The following is a 26,408-nucleotide window of genomic DNA, read 5'->3' as shown; positions in this document are numbered from 1 at the left end:
ATGCAGATGGAATCTGCTCTCCCAGTACTCGACCCAACAGTCTTGGAGTCACTGTTGATTTGTATTTTCCCTCCATACATTTACCTTCTGACATGGATAGAAGCTCTGTCTTTAAAATCAAGTAGAAGCATTGTGTCAGCCTCTGGGTCTCCCAGTTAGCTCCTCTACTCCTCCTCTTCCTAGCTCAATGTTCCACACCCACGTTCTTTTATACAAAGCAGTCATGCTGATCTTTGTAAAACTCACTTCAGGTTATATCACTCCTCTGCCAAAAAAATGCACCAATGGAGTCCTCATCCATGTGAAATAAAAGTTCACCACTCTCAAAGGCCCTGCCTGATCTTCTTCCTTGCACTGACCCAGTGTGGATTGGATCTCATCTCCCACCCCTTCCCACCTGCTTCTATTCCAGCTGCAACTATCTGCTTCCTCCTCCATGAGCATACCTCCTCCTTAGCATTTGTCTCCCAGCCTTCTGCACTGGTGTTTCCCTGTGCCTAGAACTCTCCTCCTCCTCCAAGATGTCTGCACAACCCACTTCTCAGTTCAGTGAAGGACCCAAACAAACTTCATGCTAGTGAGAACATCTTTGGTGACCCCCTTTCCTGTAGTCATCTATCACACTGTCCTAGTTTTTTCCTCAGCATTTATCACACCTGACACACACACACACACACACACACACACACACACACACACGCCTTCCCTTATTTTTCTAGAATGCACACTCATAAGAAATGGGAATTGGTTGTTTTTTTCATTTATTTCCAGTGCATGGTACCAGGAACTCACAGAGTATTGGTTGAGTGAGTATGTTTGCTGCATACGCCACATACAACCACTTAGCTGTACACAGCACATGGATTGATGTTGAAGCGGAGAGGAAGCTGTGACAGTCCCAGGGGCCCTAATACACTGGATGATCTTGGGTGCATTATGCAGCCTGTGTGGGATTCTGCCCTCTTGGTTGTAAAATGAAGTGTTTGGATTAAATGTTCACAAAAATCACCTGAGCTCTAAGAAGTCATGATTGAATGACTCTGAGGCCTGATTACTTTTTACTCTCCCTAACGCTTCATGTCTCGAAATACAACATCCTTAGTATATAAACTCCCTTTCTAATGAATAGTGAAAAGAGAGAAATTAAACAAGATTATGGGCCAATTCATTTCAGCGATGTCAACATACGACATGATCATTATGTAATATTGCCCATCCTGAAAACAAACTTTTCTCCTAAAGAAGCCATGACAGTTATTTTTAAATCCACCTGGCATTTCAATTAAGAGTGAGATAACTAATGTGTTTACCCCAGAATACTTTCTTGGCTCATCTTATTATGTGGACATAGGATACATCACAACAGAAAGCAGCTTATTACCAATTTGTGTGGGAAGCTCTGCTATGAAGAAGTAGCCAAAGTGAGCGCCACCTAAAATGTTACTTCTGCATGCATGTAGATATCAACTACTTCTAAATACTTATAGTCAAAAAAATTAATATCTCCACCCTTCATTCAGTGGCTCTTGGGTTTTTCTGTGTATCTTTCTTGGCCTCTGGCTTCTGGCTGCATTCAGCAAAAGTGAAGATGAGAGACTGGAGTGAAGCAGGATGGTGATCCCCGCCCCCAGCCTCTTGCCCTGTTGGGTTGTGCTTGACTATCGTTCTGTCTACCAAAGGTCTCTGCTCCATTTGCTGCCCCTCCCACAATGCTGTCTCTGGTCTACAGGTGGCGAAGCAGCTCAGTGCTGCTCAACTCCCCACTGCCTGAATCTCAACTCTCCTTTTCCCCTTCAACTCTCCTTTTAGCACATCTTTTCCCATTTATCCTGACTTTTTTGTGCCATGTGTTTATTTATAAGGGTTATGAGAAATCAGTAAGAGAATACAAGTCAAGAAATTAAAGGGATAGGAATATAGTTATGTCAGCAAACGAAAAGTAAAGAGAGATTTTGTAACTGGACTCAGTTAAAAAAAAATAAAAGAGCATTTAGTTCCCATTTGCTACTAATGGGCATCATACCAGTATATCAGGAGCTGGACCATATGTTGAAAGAAAAAATGACCTACCCTATAGGCAGAATTTTTAATAGAAGTTTTGTATGAGGCCTTTATAAAGCCTAAATTGAATCATGATTCCATGAAACATTTCTAAAGAATGTGAACATGATGCAATATGGAAGCTGGCAGAAAGGCATAGTGTTATACAACTATAGACAAGATTAATCCTCTATACACTATCCTGTGGTTGGGCTTGATACAAGAAGATAGTTTGAGAACTTCAGGAAAGAATAATAGCCATGCTCCTTGGATGCACTTCCTAAAAATGTGCTTTCTTTGCCTAAATTTAAAAAGCAAACTTTTGTAATAACAAAGTATTTTATGTCTGTTGTGAAATACAGACAATCATATAAAATACTATGAAAAACACCCCAAACCTGCATCACTCCCAAAAGAAAGTTTTTAATAGCAATGGCCTTAAACATTTCTTCATACATACATGTATGTTTTTAAATCATTATTTTTCCTTACTTGTCAGTATTTATGTATTTCCCCTTTTTCCTATGTAGGATTTTTACTGCTTGTGTGGTGTTTCATCAGATAGTTCATCTGATAATCTAACCATTTGGGATATTTCTCTTATTGCCATTCTTTTCATTCTTTTTTTTTTTTTTTTTTTTTTTTGGTTTTTCGAGACAGGGTTTCTCTGTGTAGCTTTGCGCCTTTCCTGGAACTCACTTGGTAGACCAGGCTGGCCTCGAACTCGCAGAGATCCGCCTGGCTCTGCCTCCCGAGTGCTGGGATTAAAGGCGTGTGCCGCTGCTGCTGCTGCTGCTGCTGCTGCTGCTGCTGCTGCTGCCGCCGCCGCCGCCGCCGCCGCCGCCGCCGCCGCCACCACCACGCCACCACCGCCCGGCTCTTTTCATTCTTTTAAGGCTCTAATGAACATACCTACATATAAATCTGTCAATTTCCATACTTGTTGCACTTTATTTTTTAGTAATTAAAGTCTCTGAGCATTTTCTTGTTATTAAAAATGTAATTATTTATGTATGTGTGCACATATATGCACACATGTATGTATTCCATAGCACACATGTACAGATCACATGCATTCTGTGGCACATAGGTGGAGGTCAGATGACAAGTGACTGATGGGAACCGGTTCTCTCCTTTCGTCGTGAAAAGCTCAGGTCATCAGGTGGCAATTGCTCTTATCCACTGAGCCTTCTTGCTGGCCTGATCCCTTATTCATAGTCTTATCCTATCATTCAGGAGAAAATGTATGCTGGTTCATTCTTTTACTAGCCAGGGATGAACTTGTTTATCAGTTTGTAACTCAGTGTCTGAAATAGTCAAGTTTAGGGCAAGGGAACGTATCAGAAATATGAGCAATTTGAATTCTGGCCAGAAAGATATCCATGAAGTTCAAATAACCAGGTAGTATAGTCGTAAAACTGACTTCCTTTTCTGTACACCAGAGATCTGGCTTTGATTTCCTGCTCTTGTAGAGAGCTTTTGCACAATGAAGGCCATGAGAATTAATCACTGGAACCCCTTAAAATTTAAATTCAGTTTTAATAAGGTGTATATGTATATGTTTGTGTGCTGGCATGCACATGGGTGAACACTGGTGCCTGGTGAGTCTGGAAGAGGAAGTCAGATGCCTGGCACCAGTGTTAAAGTGGTCACGAGCCACTGGGCATGAGTGCTGGTAAGTAAAGCAGGACCCTCTGTTGAGAGCAGCAAGCACTCCTCACTGCTGGGCCTTCCGACTCTCCAATCTGAGGCTAGTCTTTTCAGTTTGGAAATTGATGTCAGTCAGTAGACTCACAGGGATGTTCAAGTACGAAGCACAGGAGAGATGACATTGACTGAAACATTTTGAGAGTAAGAGTGGCTAAGAGTTCACCTCTGGCATCAAGTAGCTTGATTTGGCTCTCCCAAGCAATTTGACCCAGAGAAGTACCAGGCATGCGCAGTCTTGGGATGAAATACCATGCCCCGTGACATTGCAAATCAGTTTAATGACTGGTACGTAGCACTGTTATTGTCTATTCAGGTATATTGGGATTTATACGAGCAAAACCCAGAACGGTATTTTCTTCAATGCCTCCTGTCTGCATAATATTTCATTGCATCAATTCAGCAGATGAGTTGTTGTGGAATGTTATTTTAAGTATGTAAAGATATGTTACATTTGTTTATGCTGCAGAATATTGCTTTAACTGGGTGAAGGTATGTTGCATTTGTTTATGCTACATTTGTTATGTAAAGATGTGTTACATTTGTTTGTGCTGCGTTTGTTTAATTATGTAAAGATGTGTTGCATTTATTTCCCCTGGCCTGCCTAAGGCACCTGAATGGACTAATGAAAAGCTGAACGGGCAATAGCTAGGCAAGAGAGGGATAGGCAGGGCTGGTGGGCAGAGAGAGTAAGTTGGAGGAAAAAATCTAGGCTCGAGAGAGAAAAAGGAGGAAAAAAGGAGGGAGAGAGAGATGGAGACACCTGGGGCCAGAAGCCAGCCAGACATGAGAAGCAGTGAAAGTGGGACATACAGAAAGAAAGAAAAAAAGAAAGGTAAAAAGCCCCACGGCAAAACATAGAGGAAGAGAAGCAGGTTAAGATGTAAGAGCTAGTGGGTCAAGCAGAAGCTAAGGCTGAGCATTCATAACTAATGAGTCTCAGTGTCATGATTTGGGAGCAGGTTTGTGGCCCCAAAGAAAAAGAAAGCCTGGTACAATGAGTTTTTATTTCCCTCCTGAAAGATGACACTGGATACAAAAAATGTCACTGTATAAGAAATGTCTCTTACCTTTCAGGAGGTCATACAATTATGTGCCAAAGCAGAAGTAGTTGTACTATTATGTTTGTTAAATTAACAGGAAAAATAAAGTAAAAAATGAATGTTCATTACGATGTCCAGTCCTGTTTTTGTATATGACACTGCTACATTTTTATATGAGGCTGCATTTTGCAGGCCAAAAGGAGAAAGGCTGTAAGTTGAAAGGAGCTATCTAAATAAATTAGAAGCCAGAAGATGAAATCACAGTTTGCTTTGTCTTAATGCTTTGTTGGGAAAGAGACTGAATATTTTAACCTTTGTGTATCATACTGTCTGTATGTCTGGTTAAGTGTTATGACCTCCTGCTGCAAAGTTATTAAAGTTCTGGTGATAATAACTTGGGAACACTGTACAGAAGTCTGTTTGTTCAAAGATTCAATATCACACAGATAGCCTGAAATTAGAGGCCAACCCTTTTCCTATGATAATGCTTTCGTTCTGAGCTTCTGCTTTCTCTCTGTAAGTAAGAAAGTCTTATTTCATGGTGAATTTAATGGCTGTTTGACACTCGTCTATGTTTTTTAAGGGTAAACTCTGATGTATGCTTAGAGCATAAACATCATGCTTTCTAGTCAGCTTGTTAATAAGAAACAAATTGTTTTGAAGATGGCTAATGTGAGATAGGATATAAAAATGATCTAAATGCTCTGGAAAAATAGTATTACATTTTGGTACACAAATCTATGCAGAGACTATTTTCCTTGGTTTGTTCACGCTTTCACTGGTATAGGTCTACTAAAATGATGGAGATGTGGGACTGTGGATCCGCATCTTGCATCCAGGACAAATCAGCATCCAAAAGAGGAGAGCAGGACAATGAGAGCTTGTTTTATTTTGTTAGAAACTTCATGTCCAAGTAAGAACTTGACATTTAATTTATCACTTATATTAACTGTCTGAACAGCCGTCACTGTAATGTTTTAAAGATTACATAAGAAGTCTAAAACTCAGTGCATTTAGGTTCTGTGTCTCAACAAATATCTCAAAGGTCTAGTTAAACGTCCTTAGCCAGGATTTTAATTTGAAGCTCACAGAGCCAATAATTCCCGACCTACACTTTCTGTTCCTATTAATTGATGAGACGTGAATGGAACTTTCCTTGGGGAAGTACTTAGTTCAGACTTCACCATCTTACAAATAAAACTGCTGGCCCAATTCCCATCCACAACTGTTATTCTTGGACCAGAGACCAGGAGAAATGTCCACTCATCTAACTGTGACCATCTAAACTCTAGAGTATGTCAGACACAATATAAGGCACTAGGAATACAATGATAAGTAACAAAGGTCCATACGGAAAATGCTATGCCAAGAAAACATAAATAATGTTCTAACAGGCACACCTCACCATAGCTGGAAGAGGAGAAAGGAAGAATGGCTAAGAAGGCAGTGCTGAAGGATAAGTCTTAAAAGAGGGCCAAGAAGGGTTTCCCAATCAAAAAGGCAGGGCAGCACAATCCCAGGCATATAGCAAAGGCTCCCTAGACCATGAACAATCCCAGGAAGCGCCATGTAAAAGAACCAAGGAGAGAAGCTTAATAAATAATAAGCGAAGGGTCCTTGCTGCAGGGGATGGAGCTAGGCTTGATCTAGTCTTGACAACATAATGAGCTGCCACAGTGGAGGTGAGAAGGTGAGCCATTCTCCAGGGAAAAGTGTGAAAATGAAGATGTAAATAAGGTCGGCATCTTGTCTCCCTAGTCTTGGACATCAGAAATTTTCCCACAAATAGATGCTTCATTTGAGCCTCCAGGACTGAGTTCTCCCTGTGGCAATTCACACCTCCAGATGTCTGTTGTCTCCACTTAGAGCTGTTCCAGGCATATCAGGAGCTACATGCCCCAAAGTGACCTTCTGCTTGTCCTTCTTTTCTAAGCCTGTTATGAACCCACTCCTCCATCTCAGTTACTGATGCTTCAGTCTCACAGTTGCGAAAGCAAAATGCTGGCACTCATTGCTTGCTCTTTATTCCAGGCCTTGAATATGCAAAACTCCGTGACAAACATGCTGATCCCACACTCAAGCACACCTCACCCCTCCACTGCACTCCGGTTCTTAGTCCAAGTGACCACCTGAGCCTCGCATTTCCATTTGATCTCCTTACTCCTTGGCCCCTCTGCTCTCCACTCTCCATTGAACAGGCTGAGCCATCCTTCTACATCCAGAGTCACACCTTGTCACTACTTGACTGAAATTCTGAATCCTGGCCTGCTCGTCTAGACCGCTAGCAGCTCTCCAGTTTGGTCTCTTGTATTGATTTACCCACCAATTCTAGTCTTCTAGGTTTACCCACCAATTCTAGTCTTCTAGATTAACCCAACAATTCTAGTCTTCTAGATTTGGCTGCCAATTCTAGTCTTCTAGATTAACCCACGAATTCTAGTCTTCTAGATTTACCTGCCAGTTCTAATTTTCTGGATTTACCCAGCAATTCTAGTTCAGTCTCCTCTCAATTCCTAGAACACGAGAGTTCTTTCCTGGCCAATGCTAATGAACCCATGGCTTCCTCATCCTCCACTGGTCTCTCTCTCTCTCCTCCATGGCCATCTCACTTTCATCTTTCATCTTTTCCTCAAATGTCCTGTTGAAGGCATCTGAAAACACCATCTAATACAGCCACCCGAACTATTCTGAATTATCACCCCATTATTTCCTTGTTAGGAATTAACAGGATATACAACGACTTGTTCAATTATTTCTTTATTGTGTCTCTCCTCTATGAAGTCCCAATTTTATGACAATTGCTATAAATACCATATCCTAAGTAAATAGTACAGTATATGGCTCAAGGCATGTCTTTAATAAATATTTATTGAACAAATGAATACCAAAGCCAATAATGTTTTAGCAATAGACAAAAAGGTTAATAGAAACATATAGAAATACCAATTATTGATAAAATAAGACTCTAAATGATTGTTTGACTTGATCCTTTGTAAGTCACTAGTAAAGGCAATGAGTTTGCCTGGATTATTACTGATATATTTGGATTTACTACTGGCCTATAATTGCTCTGCCTTTCCCTGTTGCTTGGTGAATTCCTCCTCTTTAGAAGGCAGAGATACAAACACTGTCAGTGGGGGATAGTATAGATGTAAAAGTGGAACACAGTAAACAGTCTCAGGTGCTTTAACGGAAAAGAACCTTGAATGGCATGCTGCTACCACCTTGGTGGTTTAAAAGAAGTCTTTCTTCGGATTTTTAACTGGAGAGAGATGTGTTTAATTGGACAGCAGAGAAGGAAGCAGCACGCAGAGCACTGAGGCGGAATGAAGAGAGGGACAGAGGGTGGAGTAAGGAGATTTCAGAACGGAGAGATGCTCCTGGGGTCGGGGTCTTTCTGAGTCTCTAGAGCACATGCTTACGAGCACTGAAGGAAGGACAGCCCTTGCTCTCCTTGGTGGGGTATGAAGGAAGGTTAGAGCTTCCAGACACCCTGTGAAAAGTGAGCAAGCAGTGGTGGGGACAGAGCAGAACACAGGGAACGTGTCTTGGTGTGCCATTGATAACTTGGGAGCTACTGACCAAGCATTCATTTAAAAAAATAACCGTCACTGAGGGTCCCACCAAAGCCATGAATTTGGTACCTGTTCATACAATTGTATCATTAATCCAATGGTTATTAAGTACATGCTATGTTCTAGAAGACACCTGGAAGTGCCAAGATTAGGAAATCACATGTTTTGCCATCAAGCGGGAGAGAGGATGTACTACTTAACCAAGCCTCACGTTGAGGGCCGAACACTAAACTGTACTGAGGTAGAACCCAGAGGATGAAGGTGGAGAGGAGCCAATTCTTGTCAGAGAGTCTATTGCTATATAATTTAAGGGGTAGAACACCAACGATAATCGAATGCTGAAGCAGGACACAGTTCTTTAGAAGAACTATAAGAATAACAGCTTGAACGGAAATTCAGATGTTGCCTAGACAGGCAGAGGTAGCTTTGAGGTTATTCTTGACACAGACCTGGAGGTGACCTGGAGTCCACACCTAGCACTGGCAAGAACAGGCAAAGGGTGCTGTATTCAGACAATATAAATATGGAAAATAGAAAGAACTGTGTGTGAGAAATATGTGATAGTGTTCTTAAAGTCATAGTTAATAACAAATGAAAAGCACTTCCCAGAATGCCATATCAGAGAGTGAGCAGTTCTTCCAAGGATTCTAGTTATAGCAAGGAAGAGGTGCTCTGAAGTGTGAAGCTGTGAGGAACCTTCCAGCTTGTGGCCTTGAGTCTCTGGGGGCCCAGGTCAGGATTAAGCACTGTTAATGACTGCATTGGAAAGGGGACAGAGAGAGAAAGGAGAGAGGCAGGAAGAGAGAGGGCCAGTGGAAGAGAGGAAAGAATAGAGGCATGGAGGGAAGAAAGGAGGAAGGAAGGGAGGACAGGGGGCCATCAGACTCTGATCTACACAAGGCAACATGCCAAGTAATGTCGGGGATGAGAGGGCCTCAGCAGCCTGTCTGCAGGAGGAGCCGTGGTCTTCCTTCCAGGCCAATGCCAAGAGTAAGCACATGTCATTGGGTTGGTATGGCCCAGGAGAAAGTCCTCTTTCATTTTATAGATGTGCTTTTTCAAATTTGGTTTTGAAGTAGCAGCACCACCTTGATAATGAAAGACATTTATTGCAAAACAGAACAGAACGAAAAACCCTATAAGATAATGCAAAAGAATATAAAGATCTCCTACACTTGCAATGGAGATGATGGAACTCTTATCCTGCCTGGCACTTAGGGATTCCTGGCATTCATCAGGAGGATTGTACCCACCGTGCCACCCCCCTCCATCTTTGTTGTTGGCATCTTTTTGGTTTCTCTCTTTAAACTCTGACTTGAGTCATGTCGCGTGGGTACCACCTTACCCCAGGTTCCCCTGCAGCTGCAGCATTTCTCTGGCTGTGGCCAGGAGCTTCAGCTCCCTCTTGAGAGGCTCCCAGGGCAGAGACCGTGCTGCTGGGGCCAGCTGGGAAAGCACTTAGCTTTTCATATCCAAACTCCGAAGAGGAAGTGCCACCCTGGAGGTGAGGCTAGCCAGTCGCCCTGCAGACTGCTGCCTGTCACCACTGAAGTGCCACCGTCTTTCACTAGCAAGACCCAGTGTCTTGAGCCCGCAACATGGCAGCCTAGAGTAGCAGAAGAGGCTTTTATTAACTTGAGTGGCCTAAGCACACTGTGGAACCAGAGATGGTTTCGGCTCCCTGCAAATAGCGCTTGTAGCTAGCTTCCATCGAGAGAAGAAAACAGGGCTCAGGAAGAGCGACGCTTTCCACCTTCGTGAACCTGGTGAGCACGACCTTGATTTTACCACATAGGTCGAGACTGCTCTTTACCACAACCGTGTTAATTCATTCTTTCCCTCCTTCCTCCCACCCATCTCCTGCCACTTCCCCGGGAGCATAAAGCTTTCTGCATCCTGCTGTCCATTAGCATAAATAAGCCCATGCTTTTAAGGTAAAAATAGTTTTAATGCTATATTTGCTAAAGACTGCATTACCATAAGAGGATAAAAATACTCCTGGGTAACAGGTAGGTCATATTCATCAGAGGCAGTAACACATTTCTTTTTTTGTGGTTCCCTGAAAGTCGAAGATTTCAGCCATAGATTAAAACCTGGGTCTCAGCACACATTACATTTCCACTTCAGAAACTGTTAAGCCAGGAGTGTTTCAGAGACTCATACCTTTGTGTGTTCATTTATTTTTTTCTGTTGCCAATATTTTATAGGAAGTTCTAAAGCACAACCAAAAAAAAAAAAAAATGAAATGCGGTTTCAATCTGCTCTTTGCTGTATGAGCAACCGGATAATGTTATGCTCCTCCTCCATTTTATCCAGTGTTAATTTAAATTTGATGTAACATTTCTATGACAGATAAGGAAATACTGGGCTAAGAAACAACAGAAGTGGCAAGACATAGAAATGAGAGATCTCCAGCGTCTAGAAGAGCTGAAGACATTAATGGCTGAACAGTCAGTGAAAGACAGAGAAAGGTAAGGGAGGGGTTTGAGACCGCCAGAGTGGACTGCGGAAGCGCCTTCTGCAATACATTAGGATAAACGATATCAGAGCGAGCATCTTTCACACCGAATGTTGCCATTCAATATTTATATCTACACACAGATAAAATGATTTCTATAATATAGTTTAAACTCTCACTTTCATACTTAAACCCCCCGTTTTCCATTTTGTTCCTTTGATGACTTCCTAGTTAAAGCTCTCACAGAGGGTTTTCTGGCAACTGATTGCCAACTGTGTGCATAAAATGCTACAGGCCGCTGCTGTGAATTAATATTTTGACCCAGGAGGAGGAAGCCATTATTTTAATAAGAAAAGGGTCCACTTACTGTGACTGAGGCTGGGAAAGACAATCCACAATTATACAGAGCTGTGTGGATGTTCCAATGAACTCACTAAAGTCATATATGAAAATGTGCCCTAGAATTTCCTGCAATTATGTAACTGCAGAGCTGGGAAGGACATTGGAGATAATGAGCTCGTCTTCTTATTTTATGTGTTACGCCAAGAGATTAAAACAATGTTTTTTAAAGATTACTGTATTGGGGCCAAAAAGAAAACAGTAAAAAATCCTAGTAATCTGGAAAGGAAAATCCGAAAATAAAGAGATAGATTCTCTGTCAGGAAACCTGTTACATAAACGGATCAAGCAGACACTAAGGAAGTCTCTCGGGCTGAGGGAGAGTTCCTGTGGAAGAAACAAGTTAGAACTGTCTCCAGAGTTATAGGTGTTTCTTGTCCCAACCAGCTGCTGGGTTATCGTTACAGTGTTTTCCGGGTATCTCAGTACTTTAGAGTTGAGTATGGAACCAAAAATATAACAAAGCCCGAGCTCAAGGTCAGGGGGTCAAACAACCAAAGAGCAAACAGCAAGTGAGGCCAAGATACAAGTGGTTACCAGAGGACAGACCATGCTGCAGCCCAGAAAGAAGTAAATAGGAGCCCCCCTACAGCTGCGCACCGAAGGGCAACGCAAAGACCACGGTCAGGAGGCCGGCCGGGCCATTTAAGTTCCCCCAGGGAAAGAAAGAGAGCCACAGGAACTGAAGGGGTGGGAAAAGCAGAACAGATGTGGAGTTCCAGCATTTGGAACATGCTTCTAATAGAACATCTCTCATAGCAGGGAGCTTCTCTGATTACAGAACCATTTTCGGTCTTTTGCTTCCTGTCCTAGTAATTATCAAGATTAGCTGATTCAGAGCTTCAGTTGAAAAGAAGAAAAAGCAAATCAGATTAGTGTGTATTACATAACAGGAAAAAATAGCCGTATTACAGCATAGCAAAAAGGACTGAGGACCAGGAGCTGTAGCTCAGGGTTTTATTCTTAACTCAACTTTGAATAGTGTATGACCTTGGAAACATCAGTTGTTTACCTTCCCCAAGGCTCTGTCTTGTCCACTGGAAAACATCTGAAGGCTAGAAAGCTGGTCACTTTTAAGAGTTTGTGATATATACATATCAACTCCTTTGATGGAATAATACAGATTTAAATAATCGTGAAGCCAATCCTTGCATACCAATGGGTAAATCACCAAGGAAGGGCTTTTAAATGTGATATATCCAAGCCATAATTCTCCACAAAAACACTGTGATGCTGTGTGGGCTGGGGATGTAGCACCACTGGAAGAAGGCTTGAGTGGCAGCCACAGAGCCCTGGCTGGGTTCAGTCCCTAACACCACAAAAACCAGGTATGGTGGCACATGCCTGTAATCTCAGCACTTGAGATGGAGACAGGAGGATCAGAAGTTCAAGGTCACCCTTAGCTACATAGCAAGTTTAAGACCACCCTAGGATATAATACCTGTCTTAAAAAAAAGTGATGTAGATAGAAATATAATTCTCATTCTGTGTTTTGAGATGCAGTCTAACATGTAAAAAGCTTTCACTTCTGACAATGACCAGAAGCTATATTCATCTGTAACCACTCTGGCACTAACAAATTTGGTAGATAGGTTAAAACATTTTTTCTCTAATAATATAATACAATAAAAATCATGTTTGATGTTTTAACCTAAGGCACTTTCTTCACATCAGATTAAGAAGACCTAAAATATTAGCTTCCAGATTTACCATCAGGGTATGTAGATGTGCCCTCAAGAGTCTGAAAACTCTGCTCATTTATCTATTTCTGCTTTGAATATGGAAGATGAAGGTTCATGGAAATAACACATTCATCAACAAATTGATGGGTAGAGAATATGAAACTTTCCTTTTTGCGGTTAAAAATAGTGGCATTTTGAAGGTTTCATGTGGCTTGACATAACAAAAAGACGATCACATCCACATCTCATTTTATTCAAATTATTTTGTCAATGTTTCCACTATCCTTCTATGTTCCAAATACCCAATTTTCAACTTGTTCTTGAGCATGAGAGAGAAGACTCCAGAACTGGGTTGTTGCCAGTAGAGCCTTGGCTTTGTCTTTTACAGCTGTATGAAGTTTGGGTAAACTAGTGTCTCTGTGCTTTAGTTTGTCATTTTTACAATGAATATATAGATAGCATCTACTTCAAATGATTAAAAGTATCAGATATATAGTGAATGTAACTCACTGCCTAGAACATAGTAAGAACATTCTATATAAGTGATTTCCATGAACTGACCTTTTTTATGACAAGATGCTTCTAATGCAGTTTTGTCAAAATATTTAAATTTTAAACTATTTTTAAAACTTAGTAATAAAGCCATTCCTATAGAAATGAAACCATTTATATTAATGCAAGCTGCTGTTTGCTGCCTGTGCTCATATAATGTCTTATCTGGAATCCATTGCTATTATCAGCTGTTGAACAAAGTACATAGATATTGTCTATATGTACCTAGACAAAGATACAAGGGTAAGAAAACCAAACAAATCTTCACCAAAATGCAAAATATAGTACCATTGTATTAGTCAGCTAGAGGTGCCATAAAAAATGGTTTGAAAATCTGAAATTTATTTTCTTAGTTCTGGAGGTTAGAAACCCAAAACGGGACAAGGTTCTGATGAGGATTCCCTCCCTGGCCTTCAGAGAGCAGCCATCTCATGGAGACTCACTGGCTGGGAGAGACAAGTTCTCTGATGTCTTCTGTAAGGGCACCAATGCTCTTGGGAATGAGCCACTGGGAATGAACATGTGCACATAGGAAAGGGGCAGACATGTTCACTGTAACCATCTGGAAGAAAACGAAATGTTTGTCTGTCTGAAGATTGTCTGTTAGCTTAACTCTGTCTGGTGGCCGCTAGCAAAGAATATCATTGGAGCAATTAGAAAAGGTGCCCTGGTCTGGCAGTGACGTGTAGTCAGCTCCTGCTGCAGAGGGACAAACTAGAAAAACGTTCTCCTCCTGAACCATGCATGGCACACAAAGACAAAACCTGGCGCAACCTTCAAAATAATGTATGGTAACCCTCGAAACAAAACCTTACCTAATCTTTCAAAAAAGAAAATATGCTATTCACTCCTCTTCTAAAAATTAGCCATGTAGCCATCTGGGATTTATATTCATCAAAGATGTGAGCTGAATGTCTGACTGCCTTTATTTCCCCCCTAATTTGATGGCTAACTATCTCAGAACCAATTGCTAATGATTCATCCTTATCCTTTGATTGGATATGCCGCTTTTATTATATATCACATTTCTAATTATACTTTTATATCCATATGGACTCTTAATTAGATTAAATAAAAGCTGATCTCTATTTATGCTTCTGCATGGACACCATGCTGTTCAATCACTCTCCTGTGCTGTCTAGTAGGACAAGAATTCTCAATAATAACTACTCTTATGTCAGTTTTCTTTTACAAATTCTGTTGACCTTTTGCATTAAAATAATGTTAAGGAAAGCTGATATATACACAAAATTTAATCTCCAATCTAGAAACATGCTGCCCAAATAGCATTCTAGTCTCTTCTTTCTTCACATAGACTTTTTTTTCTAGTGAAAGTTTAGAATTATCTTCATCGAGGTAGAAACTTGTGACCAAGAGGGTAATTTCAAGTTCCTTTTAGATGAGAAAAAAAAGTCTGCATTAAGATAGCAGCTGTAGGGGTGCAGAGGTGTGAAGCCTAGGATGTTTATGAAGTATTGAAATTAATTAACTTTGGAAACTCATGTCATTGAAGATGAAGTCAGAGAAAGAAACCTGACCTTTAGTATAGCTGAAGTTGTTTTGTTGTTGTTTTAATATCATTTATTTATTTTTTGACAACTTTATACAGCCATACAATCTGCCTTGATTATACCCACCCCAACTATCTCCTCTCACTCCCCACTCCCCACCATGGCCTCTTAATCTCTCTGTCTCTCTGTCTCTGTCTGTCTCTGTCTCTGTCTCTCTGTCTCTCTGTCTCTGTCTCTCTCTCTGTCTCTCTGTCTCTCTGTCTCTCTCTCTCTCTCTCTCGTGTGTGTGTGTGTGTGTGTGTGTGTGTGTGTGTGTGTGTGTGTGTGTGTTTTATACCTCAGTAAGAGTAGTTTGTTCATCCGTTGACTGATCTTGTTGAATCGATCTTCTGGTCTTAGGTGGCTAAGAGGTTTTGTTTATTTAGTTTTTATTTATTGGCTTTTGTTTTTTGGGGTTTTCTTCTTGTTTTGTTTTGTTTTTGCCCCTTGAGTTGAAAGCTTTAGTTATTCTATTTGCAATTTCTTATTTTACAATCGATTTTTTTTTTTGCCTGTAATCTTTCTTGTGTATCTTTGGCCAACATTCTGTAAAATATGAAATGATATTTTTCACTCTCTTATTTCTAAGTAGCTTTCATTTTATTTTGACTGTCCTGACAGTAAACCAGTGGCTATTAGGATACTTTGGCACTTTCCATGTCCTTTCATAAAAAGATGCAAAATTCTGGTATGCTGTATTGGAAGCCACTAAACCCAGCTATATTTTTTAAAACATTTAACTGAAGAACAACAGTTTATGTATCACAAAAGCCCCCTGTTCTAGGTGTATGCCTCAGTGGTCTTCCAGTAAGTTTATAGGGTTGTGTCACCATGGTGACAGTTAGCTTGTCAGTAATTTCCAACATGCCATAAAGATCTCTCCTGCTCACTTCCTTTAGTGCCCATCTCTCCTCCAGTCCCAACCAACGACTAGTTTATTTCTGCCACAATAGAGTTGCCTTTCATGGACACTTTAGACAAATGGAATGCATCTGGGTTCTTTTCCTTAGCATAATGTCTTTGGGGTCCATCCGTGTATCATCAATTTCTCCTTTTCATTGCTGAAGATTATATTACTTTGAGTCTACCTTCTAACTGTTTTCCAGAGCAATATATTTTCCACTGATAACAAATAAATATTAACATAAGTATTATTTTTAAAATCATTGCTCAAAACTTGTATGTAATATGATATCAGCTCCTAACAAATCAACTGCTCACTCATTGTATCCTCCTTAACCTCATTTGAAGAATGGGTCCTCGATTTCTCAATAACTGATCTCAATTTCTTCATTAGGCCCCCTGATATAGGGTAGCAAAGAGAAAAGGAAACTTTTCCATTAAAGCTACCTCCAGGGCTGGGAGATGGCTCAGTGGGTAGAGTGTCAGCTACATGAGTGTGAACACCTGGAGTTAGATCTCTGGAACCCCCTTTAACGTCAAATGCTTTACATCTGCAAAGCCAGTGGTCAAGATAGAGGCAGGACACAAGAGCTGTCAGGGTCGCAGGTGAGTCAACCTTGAGGGCATGAGAGCAGGAGATTTCCCCCTATCCCCCAGTGCCCTTGTATGCTCCCTACAGAAACCCAGAGGACTCTGCACCTTGCCGGTCAAAACAGTAGAGCTGGTCTTGGCAATACAAGTGAGGGGGACCTTGATCTGAAAACCTGAGATCAGGAGGTAGTGCCAGAGAGCTCATCTGTGGTTGATATATTGTGCACTCCAATAAACTTATCTGGGGATCAGAGAACAGAAAAGCCACTATATTAAACATAGAGGTCAGGCAGTGCTAGCACACGCCTTTAATCCTAGCCTTCTGGAGGCAGAGATCCATCTAGATCTCTGTGAGTTCAAGGCCACACGGAAAACAGCCAGGCATGGTGACACACACCTTTAATCCCAGAAAGTGATGGCAGGAAGCAGAAAGGTATATAAGGCATGAGGAACAGGAACTAGAGGCTTTTTAAGCTTTTAGGCTTTTAGCAGCAGTTCAGCTGAGATCCATTCGGCTGAGGACTCAGAGGCTTCCAGTTTGAGGAAACAGGATTGGCTGAGAAGTTGACGAGGTGAGGTTAGCTGTGGCTTATTCTGTTTCTCTGACCTTTCAGAATTCACTCCAATACCTGGTTCCCCTGAGTTTTTTATTTAATAAGACTGTTTAGAAATTCGTGTTACACTCACCCCAGTAATGACTGTGAGGGAAAGCTAGTAAGCTGACCAACCTACCTACCACCCAGGCCAGGAACCAGGGCTATGAGTTGGTCTATGCTAATATCCACCAAATCTATGAACTGTTGGAGCATGTGCGGGGGATGAACTTATGGATCCAAAACAGCAGGATCTCTAACAACAGGATATTCAAGAGGAGTCTCAGTGAGATCCCATTATCGGTGGTGTAGTAGAAACCAGAGGCCTTGACAATAAGATTCTTCTTCTTCTTCTTCTTCTTCTTCTTCTTCTTCTTCTTCTTCTTCTTCTTCTTCTTCTTCTTCTTCTTCATCTTCTTCTTTGTTTTGCTTGGTTTTTGGTTTTTCTTTTAAATTTGGTTTGTTGGTGGGGGGACAGGTTCCAAGGGAGTAGAGGGCGGGTATGAGGTGACAGATAAGTGGGACAGGAATGCACAATGTGAAATCCACAAAGAATCGATAAAAGTAAAAAAAATAAAATAAAATAAAAATAGAGGCAGGAGATTCTCTGGAAGCTCACGGACCAGCCTGCCTGTAATTAACAGCAAACAAAAGACCTACCTCAAACAACATGAAAGATGAGGAGCAGTACTCAAGATTTCCCTCTGATTTCTACAAGTGTACATGGTATCCACACATCTGCATCCATGTATAAGTGTGCACACACACGTATATTTTTTTAGAAGTATCTCAAATTCTCATTGCAGAACAATGCCATTTAAGATATCTTTTGGGGGAATACTAACTATGATATCTATTGGCAATGAAGCGGCCTCCTCCAAATGGAGGGTTGGGTGGGGTGACTGACTGACATATGCTCTGATTCTCCTTATTACCTCAATGGCCAACCTCTTTCTAGGGTGCAAAAACAGTGGTGTATATGTAATCAAAACGTTCTGGTGTCCACTTAAAAATATGAAAAGAAGCATGTGGAATTGATTTTAATAATATATTCCACTTAATTCAATAACTAGCCCCCAAACATTGTAGTTCCAATATATCACCAATATAAAACTCACTAATGAGATATTTTACAGCCTTTTCCTCGTCTTAAGTATTTAACATCTGGTGTGCATTTTATACTTTGAGCATACTTAAATTCAAACCAGTCACATTTCAGCTGCAGAATAGCCTCTGTCACCAGTGACTGCCATTGGATTGGAAGACAACATGTGCAGTCAAACTTGGCCATCTCCTGGTGGGGGAAAGCTGGGTGGCAGCTGCCGGCGGAGCATCTGCCTTAGAGAACTGACATTCGACTTGGTACACACTTCGAACCTTGGTTTACTCATCCTCCTGCATCTTTCTGGGTCTTCACTGCCCTTGCCATGATGCCCTTTGTGTCTTTTGTCTCAGTCTCCATGGAATCTGCTGACGGCGACATAACCAGTCTCGCTCATCCTTGATGTGCAGACTCACACCTGTGACCACAGTCCATGGAGATCACCTGTGGTCCTGACCGTCCCCTCTCAGTTCTTTCTCCTTCCAGAACCTGCCACAGTTCCTGTTTTTTTTTTTTTTTTCCCAGAAACTGGCTTGTGTTTCTAATAAGACCTTCTTCAAATCATGAGAAATAAATGCTTTCCCATGCTCTCTGGACAACTCACCCTGTCTCTGTGTTGTATAGGCATAGTGCATGCAAAATGCAGGGCTTCTCTGGAGTCACTTTATTCTAGAGAAGTGAGAAATGGGTTTTCCATACCAGCATTTTTTTCCCCACCATCTCAGCCAGGTTCACTAAGGAGCAGGATGTGGATCCGGTATGGAAACTGTTTGACATTGCTCTTTCAATAGTGGGATGGCTTATAGGAAGTATTTCCAGGAAAAATCAATATGTGAAGTTAGTATTTTCAAAATGTTTAATATATATTTAAAGAGAAAGCACCTCAGGTACTTTCTAGGACACCCCCAAGCCCCTTGTCTTTCTGGGACTCTCCAGCTGCCGATACATCTGGCAAGACCCCTGCTCCTCTTGGCTCTTTTCCTTCAGACACCTCAAACCTGGGACTCCTCTCCACCCAGTAGCTAGGAAGAGCCCTGCTCCCCCATGGAGTACCCCAAGTCCACCATCTTCCTAGGCCATCTTTCCTACTTGCAGGACTCATGCCACTCAGTTTTCAGGTAGAGCTCCCACTCTCTCCTCAGGGCACTCTATCCCCACTACCCCAGGACTCGCTCAAGCCTCCTTGTGGGAATCTGCCTCTTACTTTGCAGGTGGAACTGAAATCATCCTTTCCCTTTGGCATTCTAAGCTCACCATCTGAGGACCTGTATCCACTGTCTGCTCACTCTGCAGAGGGAGTCCTTACCTACCCTACCCTATAGCACCTCATCCATACCATCTGAAAATCTATGCTAGACCTGTATCCATTGCCTATATCATCCAAGAATCTGTGTCCATTGTCTGCTCACTCTACAGAGGGAGTCCTCACTTGCTCTGCTCTCCAGCACCTCATGCACACCATCAGAAAATCTGTGCTCTCAGAAACTACCCCTTCCCCTAGCTGAGCTGGAGTCAACCCAGAGACTCCATCTGTGAATCAGAACAGAGCGGTCAGAGCTTGAGTTTCAAGCATCTCCGAGCTGATCCCGAACCAGGTAAATCAAGATAAGAGCAGGCACAGACCCAAACTCCCACTCAATACAGGTGAACTAAAGACACTTGTCAAGACTCACAGCCAACAGCTTAAGTCCAGATTCTCAAGTCATCACAAAAAGACAAGCAATGCAAAAACAAAACATAAACAAAAAACCCCCAAGACCATCCATTTTCCCAGATCACTAGTTCTTTAATAACTGTGAGAACAACTTAGACGAAACATAGGACACAGAATTCAAAAGAACAGTTATGAACATAATCAAAGAGATTGAGCATGAATCAATGCCTGAATGAACTTAAAGAGGACAGGAAGAAAATCTTGATTGAAGCCCAAGAAAACAAAACACAAGGAGCAGCTGAATGAAATAAAGAAGGGCAATTCAGGATATGAAAATATAATTCAAAAGAGAGATAGAAATGCTAAAGGAAACCCAAAGTGAAATGCAGCTGGAAATGAAAAATTCAACAAGTATAATAAAAAAAATCAGTGAAAACATCAGAGGAAAGCCTTATTAACAGAATGGATCGCATGAAAAATAGGAAGATGGGGAGACAGAACCTGAAGATAAGGTAAAGAATTGGATCATTCAATGAAAGAAAATAATACATTTTTAATGCTTGCACAGACTATGCAGTGTCTATGAGACACCATGAAAATATCAATGCTATGAGTTTATAGGCATAGAAAGAGGAGAAGAAACCCAGGTCAAAGGCACAGAAAATGTCTTTAAAAAATCATAGAAGAAAATTTCCTAAATCTAAGGAAAGAGAGGTACAAGAGGCATGGAGAATGTCAAATAGACAGGAACAGAAAGCAACTCTTAATGCAATATTATACATAAAACACTAACTATACAAAACAGCAAAAGATAGCCTTACAAGAAAGAGGTCTGAGTCGTATGTAAAGGTGGGCTTATCTGAATAACAGCTTATTTCTCAATGGAAACTTTAATTAAAGCCAAAAGGTTTTAAGACTTGGAGCAATGTGCTTCAAATTCTGAAAAGACCACAGAGGCCATCCCATAGTATTTTACCTTGCAAAATTATCTGTCATAAGTGAAGGAGAAAGAAAAAATTTCCATGATAAACAGGCTAAAGAAACTTCTGACCACTAAGCCAACCCTGCAGTGGAATACTAGAAAGGATACTTTGGACTGAAAAGAAAGATGGTCATCTATAACAGATTATAGAAAAAAAAGAAATGATACCAGGATAGCTGTTATGAAAAGTACAGTGAAGCAAACAAACAAATACCACAAGTAAAAATGACAGCAATTAATACACACATCTCAATAATAACTTGGAATAATAATAGCCTCAATTCTGCCATCTAAAGACACAGGCTAGCCTACTGGATTAGGAAACAGAGTCCATTTTTTTGTTGTTCACAAAAATTACACCTCACCTTCAAGACTAAACAGTACCTTAGAGTGAGAGGATGAAAATGAGTATTGTAAGCAGATCGTGCCATGGTAGGTATTGTCAATCTAACAACCAACAAAACAGACTTCAAGCCAAAACTAATTAGAAGAGATAAGGACGGCGTCTTAGTTAGGGTTTCTATTGCTGTGAAAAGACACCAGGACAATGGCAACTCTTATAATGAAACATTTAATTGAGGGGGGCTTGCTTACACTTTCAGAGGTTCAGTCCATTGTCATCATGGCAGGGAGCAGGCAGAGGTGTTGGAGGAATAGCTGAGAGTTATTGTGGAATATTGTTTTAAAGTACGTTGCATTTTTTTCTTACTACTTTTGTTAACAATGCAAAGATGTGTTACATTTGTTTGATTAAGTAAAATTAACCTGTGAGCAGGAGGCTGAGTCAGCAAGTAGTTGACAGGAAGTGGTAGGGAGGAACCATGTGTAGGTAGCTAGGATTCTTAAGTGGGGGCTAAGTGAAAGGACACTGGGCTTTTTGGAAGATGTAAGCAAAGGGAGAAGGTTAGCTACTTGCTATTCAGCCTCTCTGAGTGAGCAGAATTCCACCTCAACCTTCGAATCTTGAATTCTTTAGAGGGATGGAGATGTAGATAAAGTTTCCTTTAGTAGCTTTGAAAGAGTTGGTGCCTGAGGGAATTCTGTTCCCTCAGGCTGCAGCCTTTGAGGTAGAACCACTACTGGTAGTGACAATTACTGTTATTGATTAGGACAGCAGTTGTTTAGGACAACAGTTGTGTAAGGGCATCCACTGTAAATAAAAAAAACCAACAAAAAACAAAACAAAACAAAAAAAACAGTCAACAACAGAGAGCCCTACATCTTTCAGGCAACAGGAAATTGACTGACTTACTGGGCAGTATCCTGAGCATAGGAAACCTCAAAGCCCACGCCCACAGTGACACACTTCTTCTAACAAGGCCATACCCACCCCAACAAAGCCACACCTCCTAATAGTTCCACTCCCTGTGAAAGTATGGCCAATTACATTCCAACTACTTCAGAGGGACACTTGACTCTGGTCCAGGGAACAATCTCCCAAATGGACATTGCAATTCCAAGCATATACATACCAAACTCAGGTGCACCAATATTCATAAAACCAATACTACTTGACATTAAACCACAGATTAAACCCAAAACCCTAATAGTAGGTGATTTCAATAGTCCACTTTCACCAGTGGACAGATCATCTAAACAATAAACAGAGAAACATCAGAGTTAAATGACATCATAGACCAAATGCACCTAACAGAAATCTACAAAATATTCTACCCAGACATGACAGAATTCACATTATTCTCAGCAGCCCATGGAAGTTTCTTTAAAATAGACTGCACACTGGATCACAAAGGCAAATCTCATCAAGTTTAGGAAAGTGGAGTAAGTGTGTGAATTATATCTGACCACAAGAGAATAGAGCCGAAGACCCTTAGCTAAAGAAACTCTACAGACTCGTGAAAACACAGACTCAAGGGGACTATAATCAACCTACTGTTGACTGACAGACAGATGGGTCCTTGAATATGCGAAGAAGGAAATTTGAAAAATCTCTGAAAAAAATGAAAATATAACATACAAAAAAGCTCTGAGATACAATCAAACAGCCCTAACAGAGGCACTCATAGCTCTAGGAGCTCACATTGAAGGTCTGAAGAACTCAGATAACAGTGGAGCACCGAAAGAGTGTGGGAGAACCTGAGCAAACCAAACCGCAAAGCAGTAGACGTAAAAAATAACAAAGACCAGGGTAGAAATGAATGTGAAATAGAAACTCTAATATAATCAGTGAAACAAGCCGGGCAGTGGTGGCGCATGTCTTTAATCCCAGCCCTAGGGAGGCAGAGGCAGGCAGATCTTTGTGAGTTCGAAGCCAGCCTGGTCTATAGAGCAAGTTCCAGAACAGCCAGAGTTACATAGTGGGACCCTGTCTCAAAACAACAACAAGAAAGAATCAGTGAAACTAAGAATTGGTACTTTGAGAAGATAAACAGTTGATAAATCCTTATTCAAATTAACCAAAAAAGAAGGAAGACCCAAATTAATAAAATTAGAAATGAACAGGGAGACACCTCACAGGTTCCAATCATATTTAGCCATAAGGTCATACTTTAAAACCTATATTCCACTAAGTTGGAAAACGTAGACGAACACATGAATTTCTGGATGCTGCTAACCCGCAAAGTTAGACCAAGATAAGATCAATAATTTACTAGGTCTGTTATAAACAAGGAAATTGAAGCTGTAAATTTAAAGAAAAATCTTCCAGCTAAAGAAGTCCAGGTCCAGATGGATCCACAACAGAATTCTACCACATATTTAAACAACTACAACCAATACCTCCAAATCCTTTTAGGAAGCCAATATCCACATTATGCTAAAATCAGGTAAAAATGGAATGAGAAAAGAAAACTATGGACCACATTCCTGATGAATACAGGTTAAAATAATCTCAATAAATACTTGAAAACTGAATTTACATACAAACACGTTAAACATCTCCTTCAATGTGATCAAGTTGAATTTATCTCAGAGATGCAGGAATTGTTCAACATACATAAATCAATAAATTTAATACATTATCTCCAGGGACTTAAATCCAGAAATCATATGATCATCTCCATAGATGCACCAAAGGCCTTTGACAAAATCCAATATCCCTTCATGATAAAAGTCCTAGACAGTATGGTTGAAGAGAACATACCTCAACATAATAACAGCTACATATGACAAACCCATAGGCTCTATATGACAAATATCATGCTATTTGGAGAAAACCTTGAAGCAATTCTATTAAAATCAGGAACAAGACAGGGCTGCCCGCTATCTCCACCTCTATTCTATGTAATGTTCAAAGTCTTAGCTAGAAAAATAAGGCAAGAGTAGAAAATTGCAGGGACCCAATAGGAAAAGAAGCAGAGGGTCCCTGTTTGGAGACAATAATTCTACACACAGGAGATGCTAAGGACTCTGCCAGAAAAACCCTAGGACTGACTAACACTTCATCAGAGTGCCAGGGCCCAAAGCTGACATACTGAAGTCAGTACCCCTGACAAATACACTGAGAGAGAAGTCAGGGAAATGATGCTGTGCACCATATGCTTAAAGACAAAAGACAATACAATTCAATGTCAAAGTAAAATACCAGTTCAGACATGTGTTAAATAGAGGAGGATGCCTTTCATTTTGTAGGTAACAGAAACAGGAGTCCTCAGCGTGGCCATGAATATAAACATTTCCATTTTAATTAATTAATTAATTAATTAATTAATTTTTTGAGACAGAGTTTCTTTGTGTAACAGTGCTGGCTGCCCTGGAACTCTGTAGCTCAGGCTGGCCTCATGCTCACAGAGATCCACCTGCCTCTGCCTTCCCAGTGCTGGGATTAAAGGTGTGAGCCACCACCGCCTCACATTGTCGAATTTCTTTAACCCTATCGCTGCCATGATGACCAGCTTCTAGCAGCTCAGGGCTTGAGGGGGAGCCTATAGAGTTAGCTGGCAAAGAAGGGAAAAATTCTCTCTCTCTCTCTCTCTCTCTCTCTCTCTCTCTCTCTCTCTCTCTCTCTCTCTGTCTCTCTCTCTCTCTCTCTCTCTCTCTCTCTCTCTCTCTCTCTCTCCCTCTCCCTCTCTCTCAGGTTCTTTCTATTATTTTCTGTCTCAATTCTTTTTTTTTTCCTTTTCTTACCTCTACCTAGATGTGTTCCTTCTGTCTTTCTTGATGTCTTCCTTCTAACTTACCTTCTACATCTTTTCTGGCATTTTCCTTCTCTCATTCTTGATGTTTTCCTTCTAACTAAATTTATTTTTTTCCCTTACAGCTTATATACTGCAGCAAAATCTTGCAAGCAATATAAAAATTACAGTGTGTTTACATTCTATTTTCAAGTGAATGATTACAGTGAATACAAGTTTAAAAAAAGCGTGTTTTCCATATCCCTTATATGATTAAACACTTTACATATTACAGGTGAAAAACAAGTTGTCCCAAGAACCCGCATACATTCATGGCCAAGCAACTTATTATAGATTAACAGAATGTAAACAAGCAAGGTATTTTTTTCAGCCAGTTCTTTTGCTGGTAGGCTGTATTTTGTGGTTACAAAGAAAGGACCAATTATTTTATTACTTATCTCAAAAGCTAATCTTATAGGGAATCTTAAAAGAATCACAAACCTAAACTTTTATATATGAAAAGCAATCAGTCAGCTCTACTTTAAATCCTTAGGGTGCATACCCACTCACCAACAGTTTTTTATATCGGGAAGCTGAGGGCAGAAATGGATGCAAAGAGTTTAATCATCACCTTGATCACCAACCCATCCTAGCAAGAAAGGCACATCAGCTAAGAATAATTGGACTGCGTTGTTCTTGTTCTCTGACCCTAATGAGTCCCTCACCCAACTACGTGCCTTCTAAACTTTAGATTGTTTTCTTGGTTTCTTTTTTTAACCTCAAAACCATTAGCAAACATCTTAACCTAACCTTATGTCATATTTAAAGCTTTGTTTTAGCTATGATGCACACAGAAACCTGTAAACACATCTCCCAACATTAAGATTAAAAGAACTTCAGCTAGCTGGGCTTCTGGGATTCAATTGTTTTTCTTAATCATTAACCTAAGCCCCAGTCTGTGTGGCTCCTCAATAGAAATTCATGTGTTCTAGCTGTGTGACACTTCCTTGCTTTATTTTTCTATCCTCTGTAACCCCTGTTTTATCAGGAGTCGGGGCAATATTTTATCCTATCTTTACCTATATTAATTTTCCCACTAAGCTAACTTCTATCATAATCCTTTACTGTATTTATTAAAGACCCTCAATCATCAAAATCCTATTTAAACTGACACTATTATTGTATAAAATCATTGCTTCAGTTAAACAGTACAGCTTAGGAGGAAATCATCTTCATAAGAATCCACAGGTGAAAATGCCCAGTAGAACGGGCTATTTCCAAGACTACATTAAGGGCAGTGGAGATCTCCCCATGCCCATTCACACCAGGCCAGATACCAGAGAAAAATGGCAGCGGCAAACACGTAAAGTCACAGCAGTAGCAGGAGACCTTCCGAGGCTGAGGCTATCAGGGTCTTGCCTATCCGAGGTTCACCCATCGGAGCTTTGCTTCCGGGTGGGCTGATCCCCTGAAGTCAATTGCCACCTGCTGCTCTCCTGACAGG

General features: G+C 40.8%; 1 protein-coding gene across 4 annotated transcripts in view; it reads left to right on the top strand.

Annotated features, from left to right (window-relative positions):
* Window positions 1-26,408, top strand: part of Ccdc148 (coiled-coil domain containing 148) — a 277,459-nt gene that overhangs the window by 192,259 nt on the left and 58,792 nt on the right. For all 4 annotated transcript variants that reach the window (XM_059260487.1, XM_059260486.1, XM_059260489.1 and 1 more), the window contains one exon: window positions 10,718-10,836. In XM_059260487.1, the coding sequence (XP_059116470.1) occupies window positions 10,718-10,836 (119 nt within the window). The remainder of the gene's footprint in view (window positions 1-10,717; window positions 10,837-26,408) is intronic.

The sequence above is a fragment of the Peromyscus eremicus genome, chromosome 4, assembly GCF_949786415.1.
Source record: "Peromyscus eremicus chromosome 4, PerEre_H2_v1, whole genome shotgun sequence".
Lineage (NCBI taxonomy): Eukaryota > Metazoa > Chordata > Mammalia > Rodentia > Cricetidae > Peromyscus > Peromyscus eremicus.
This window is presented reverse-complemented; position numbering and strand designations above follow the sequence as displayed.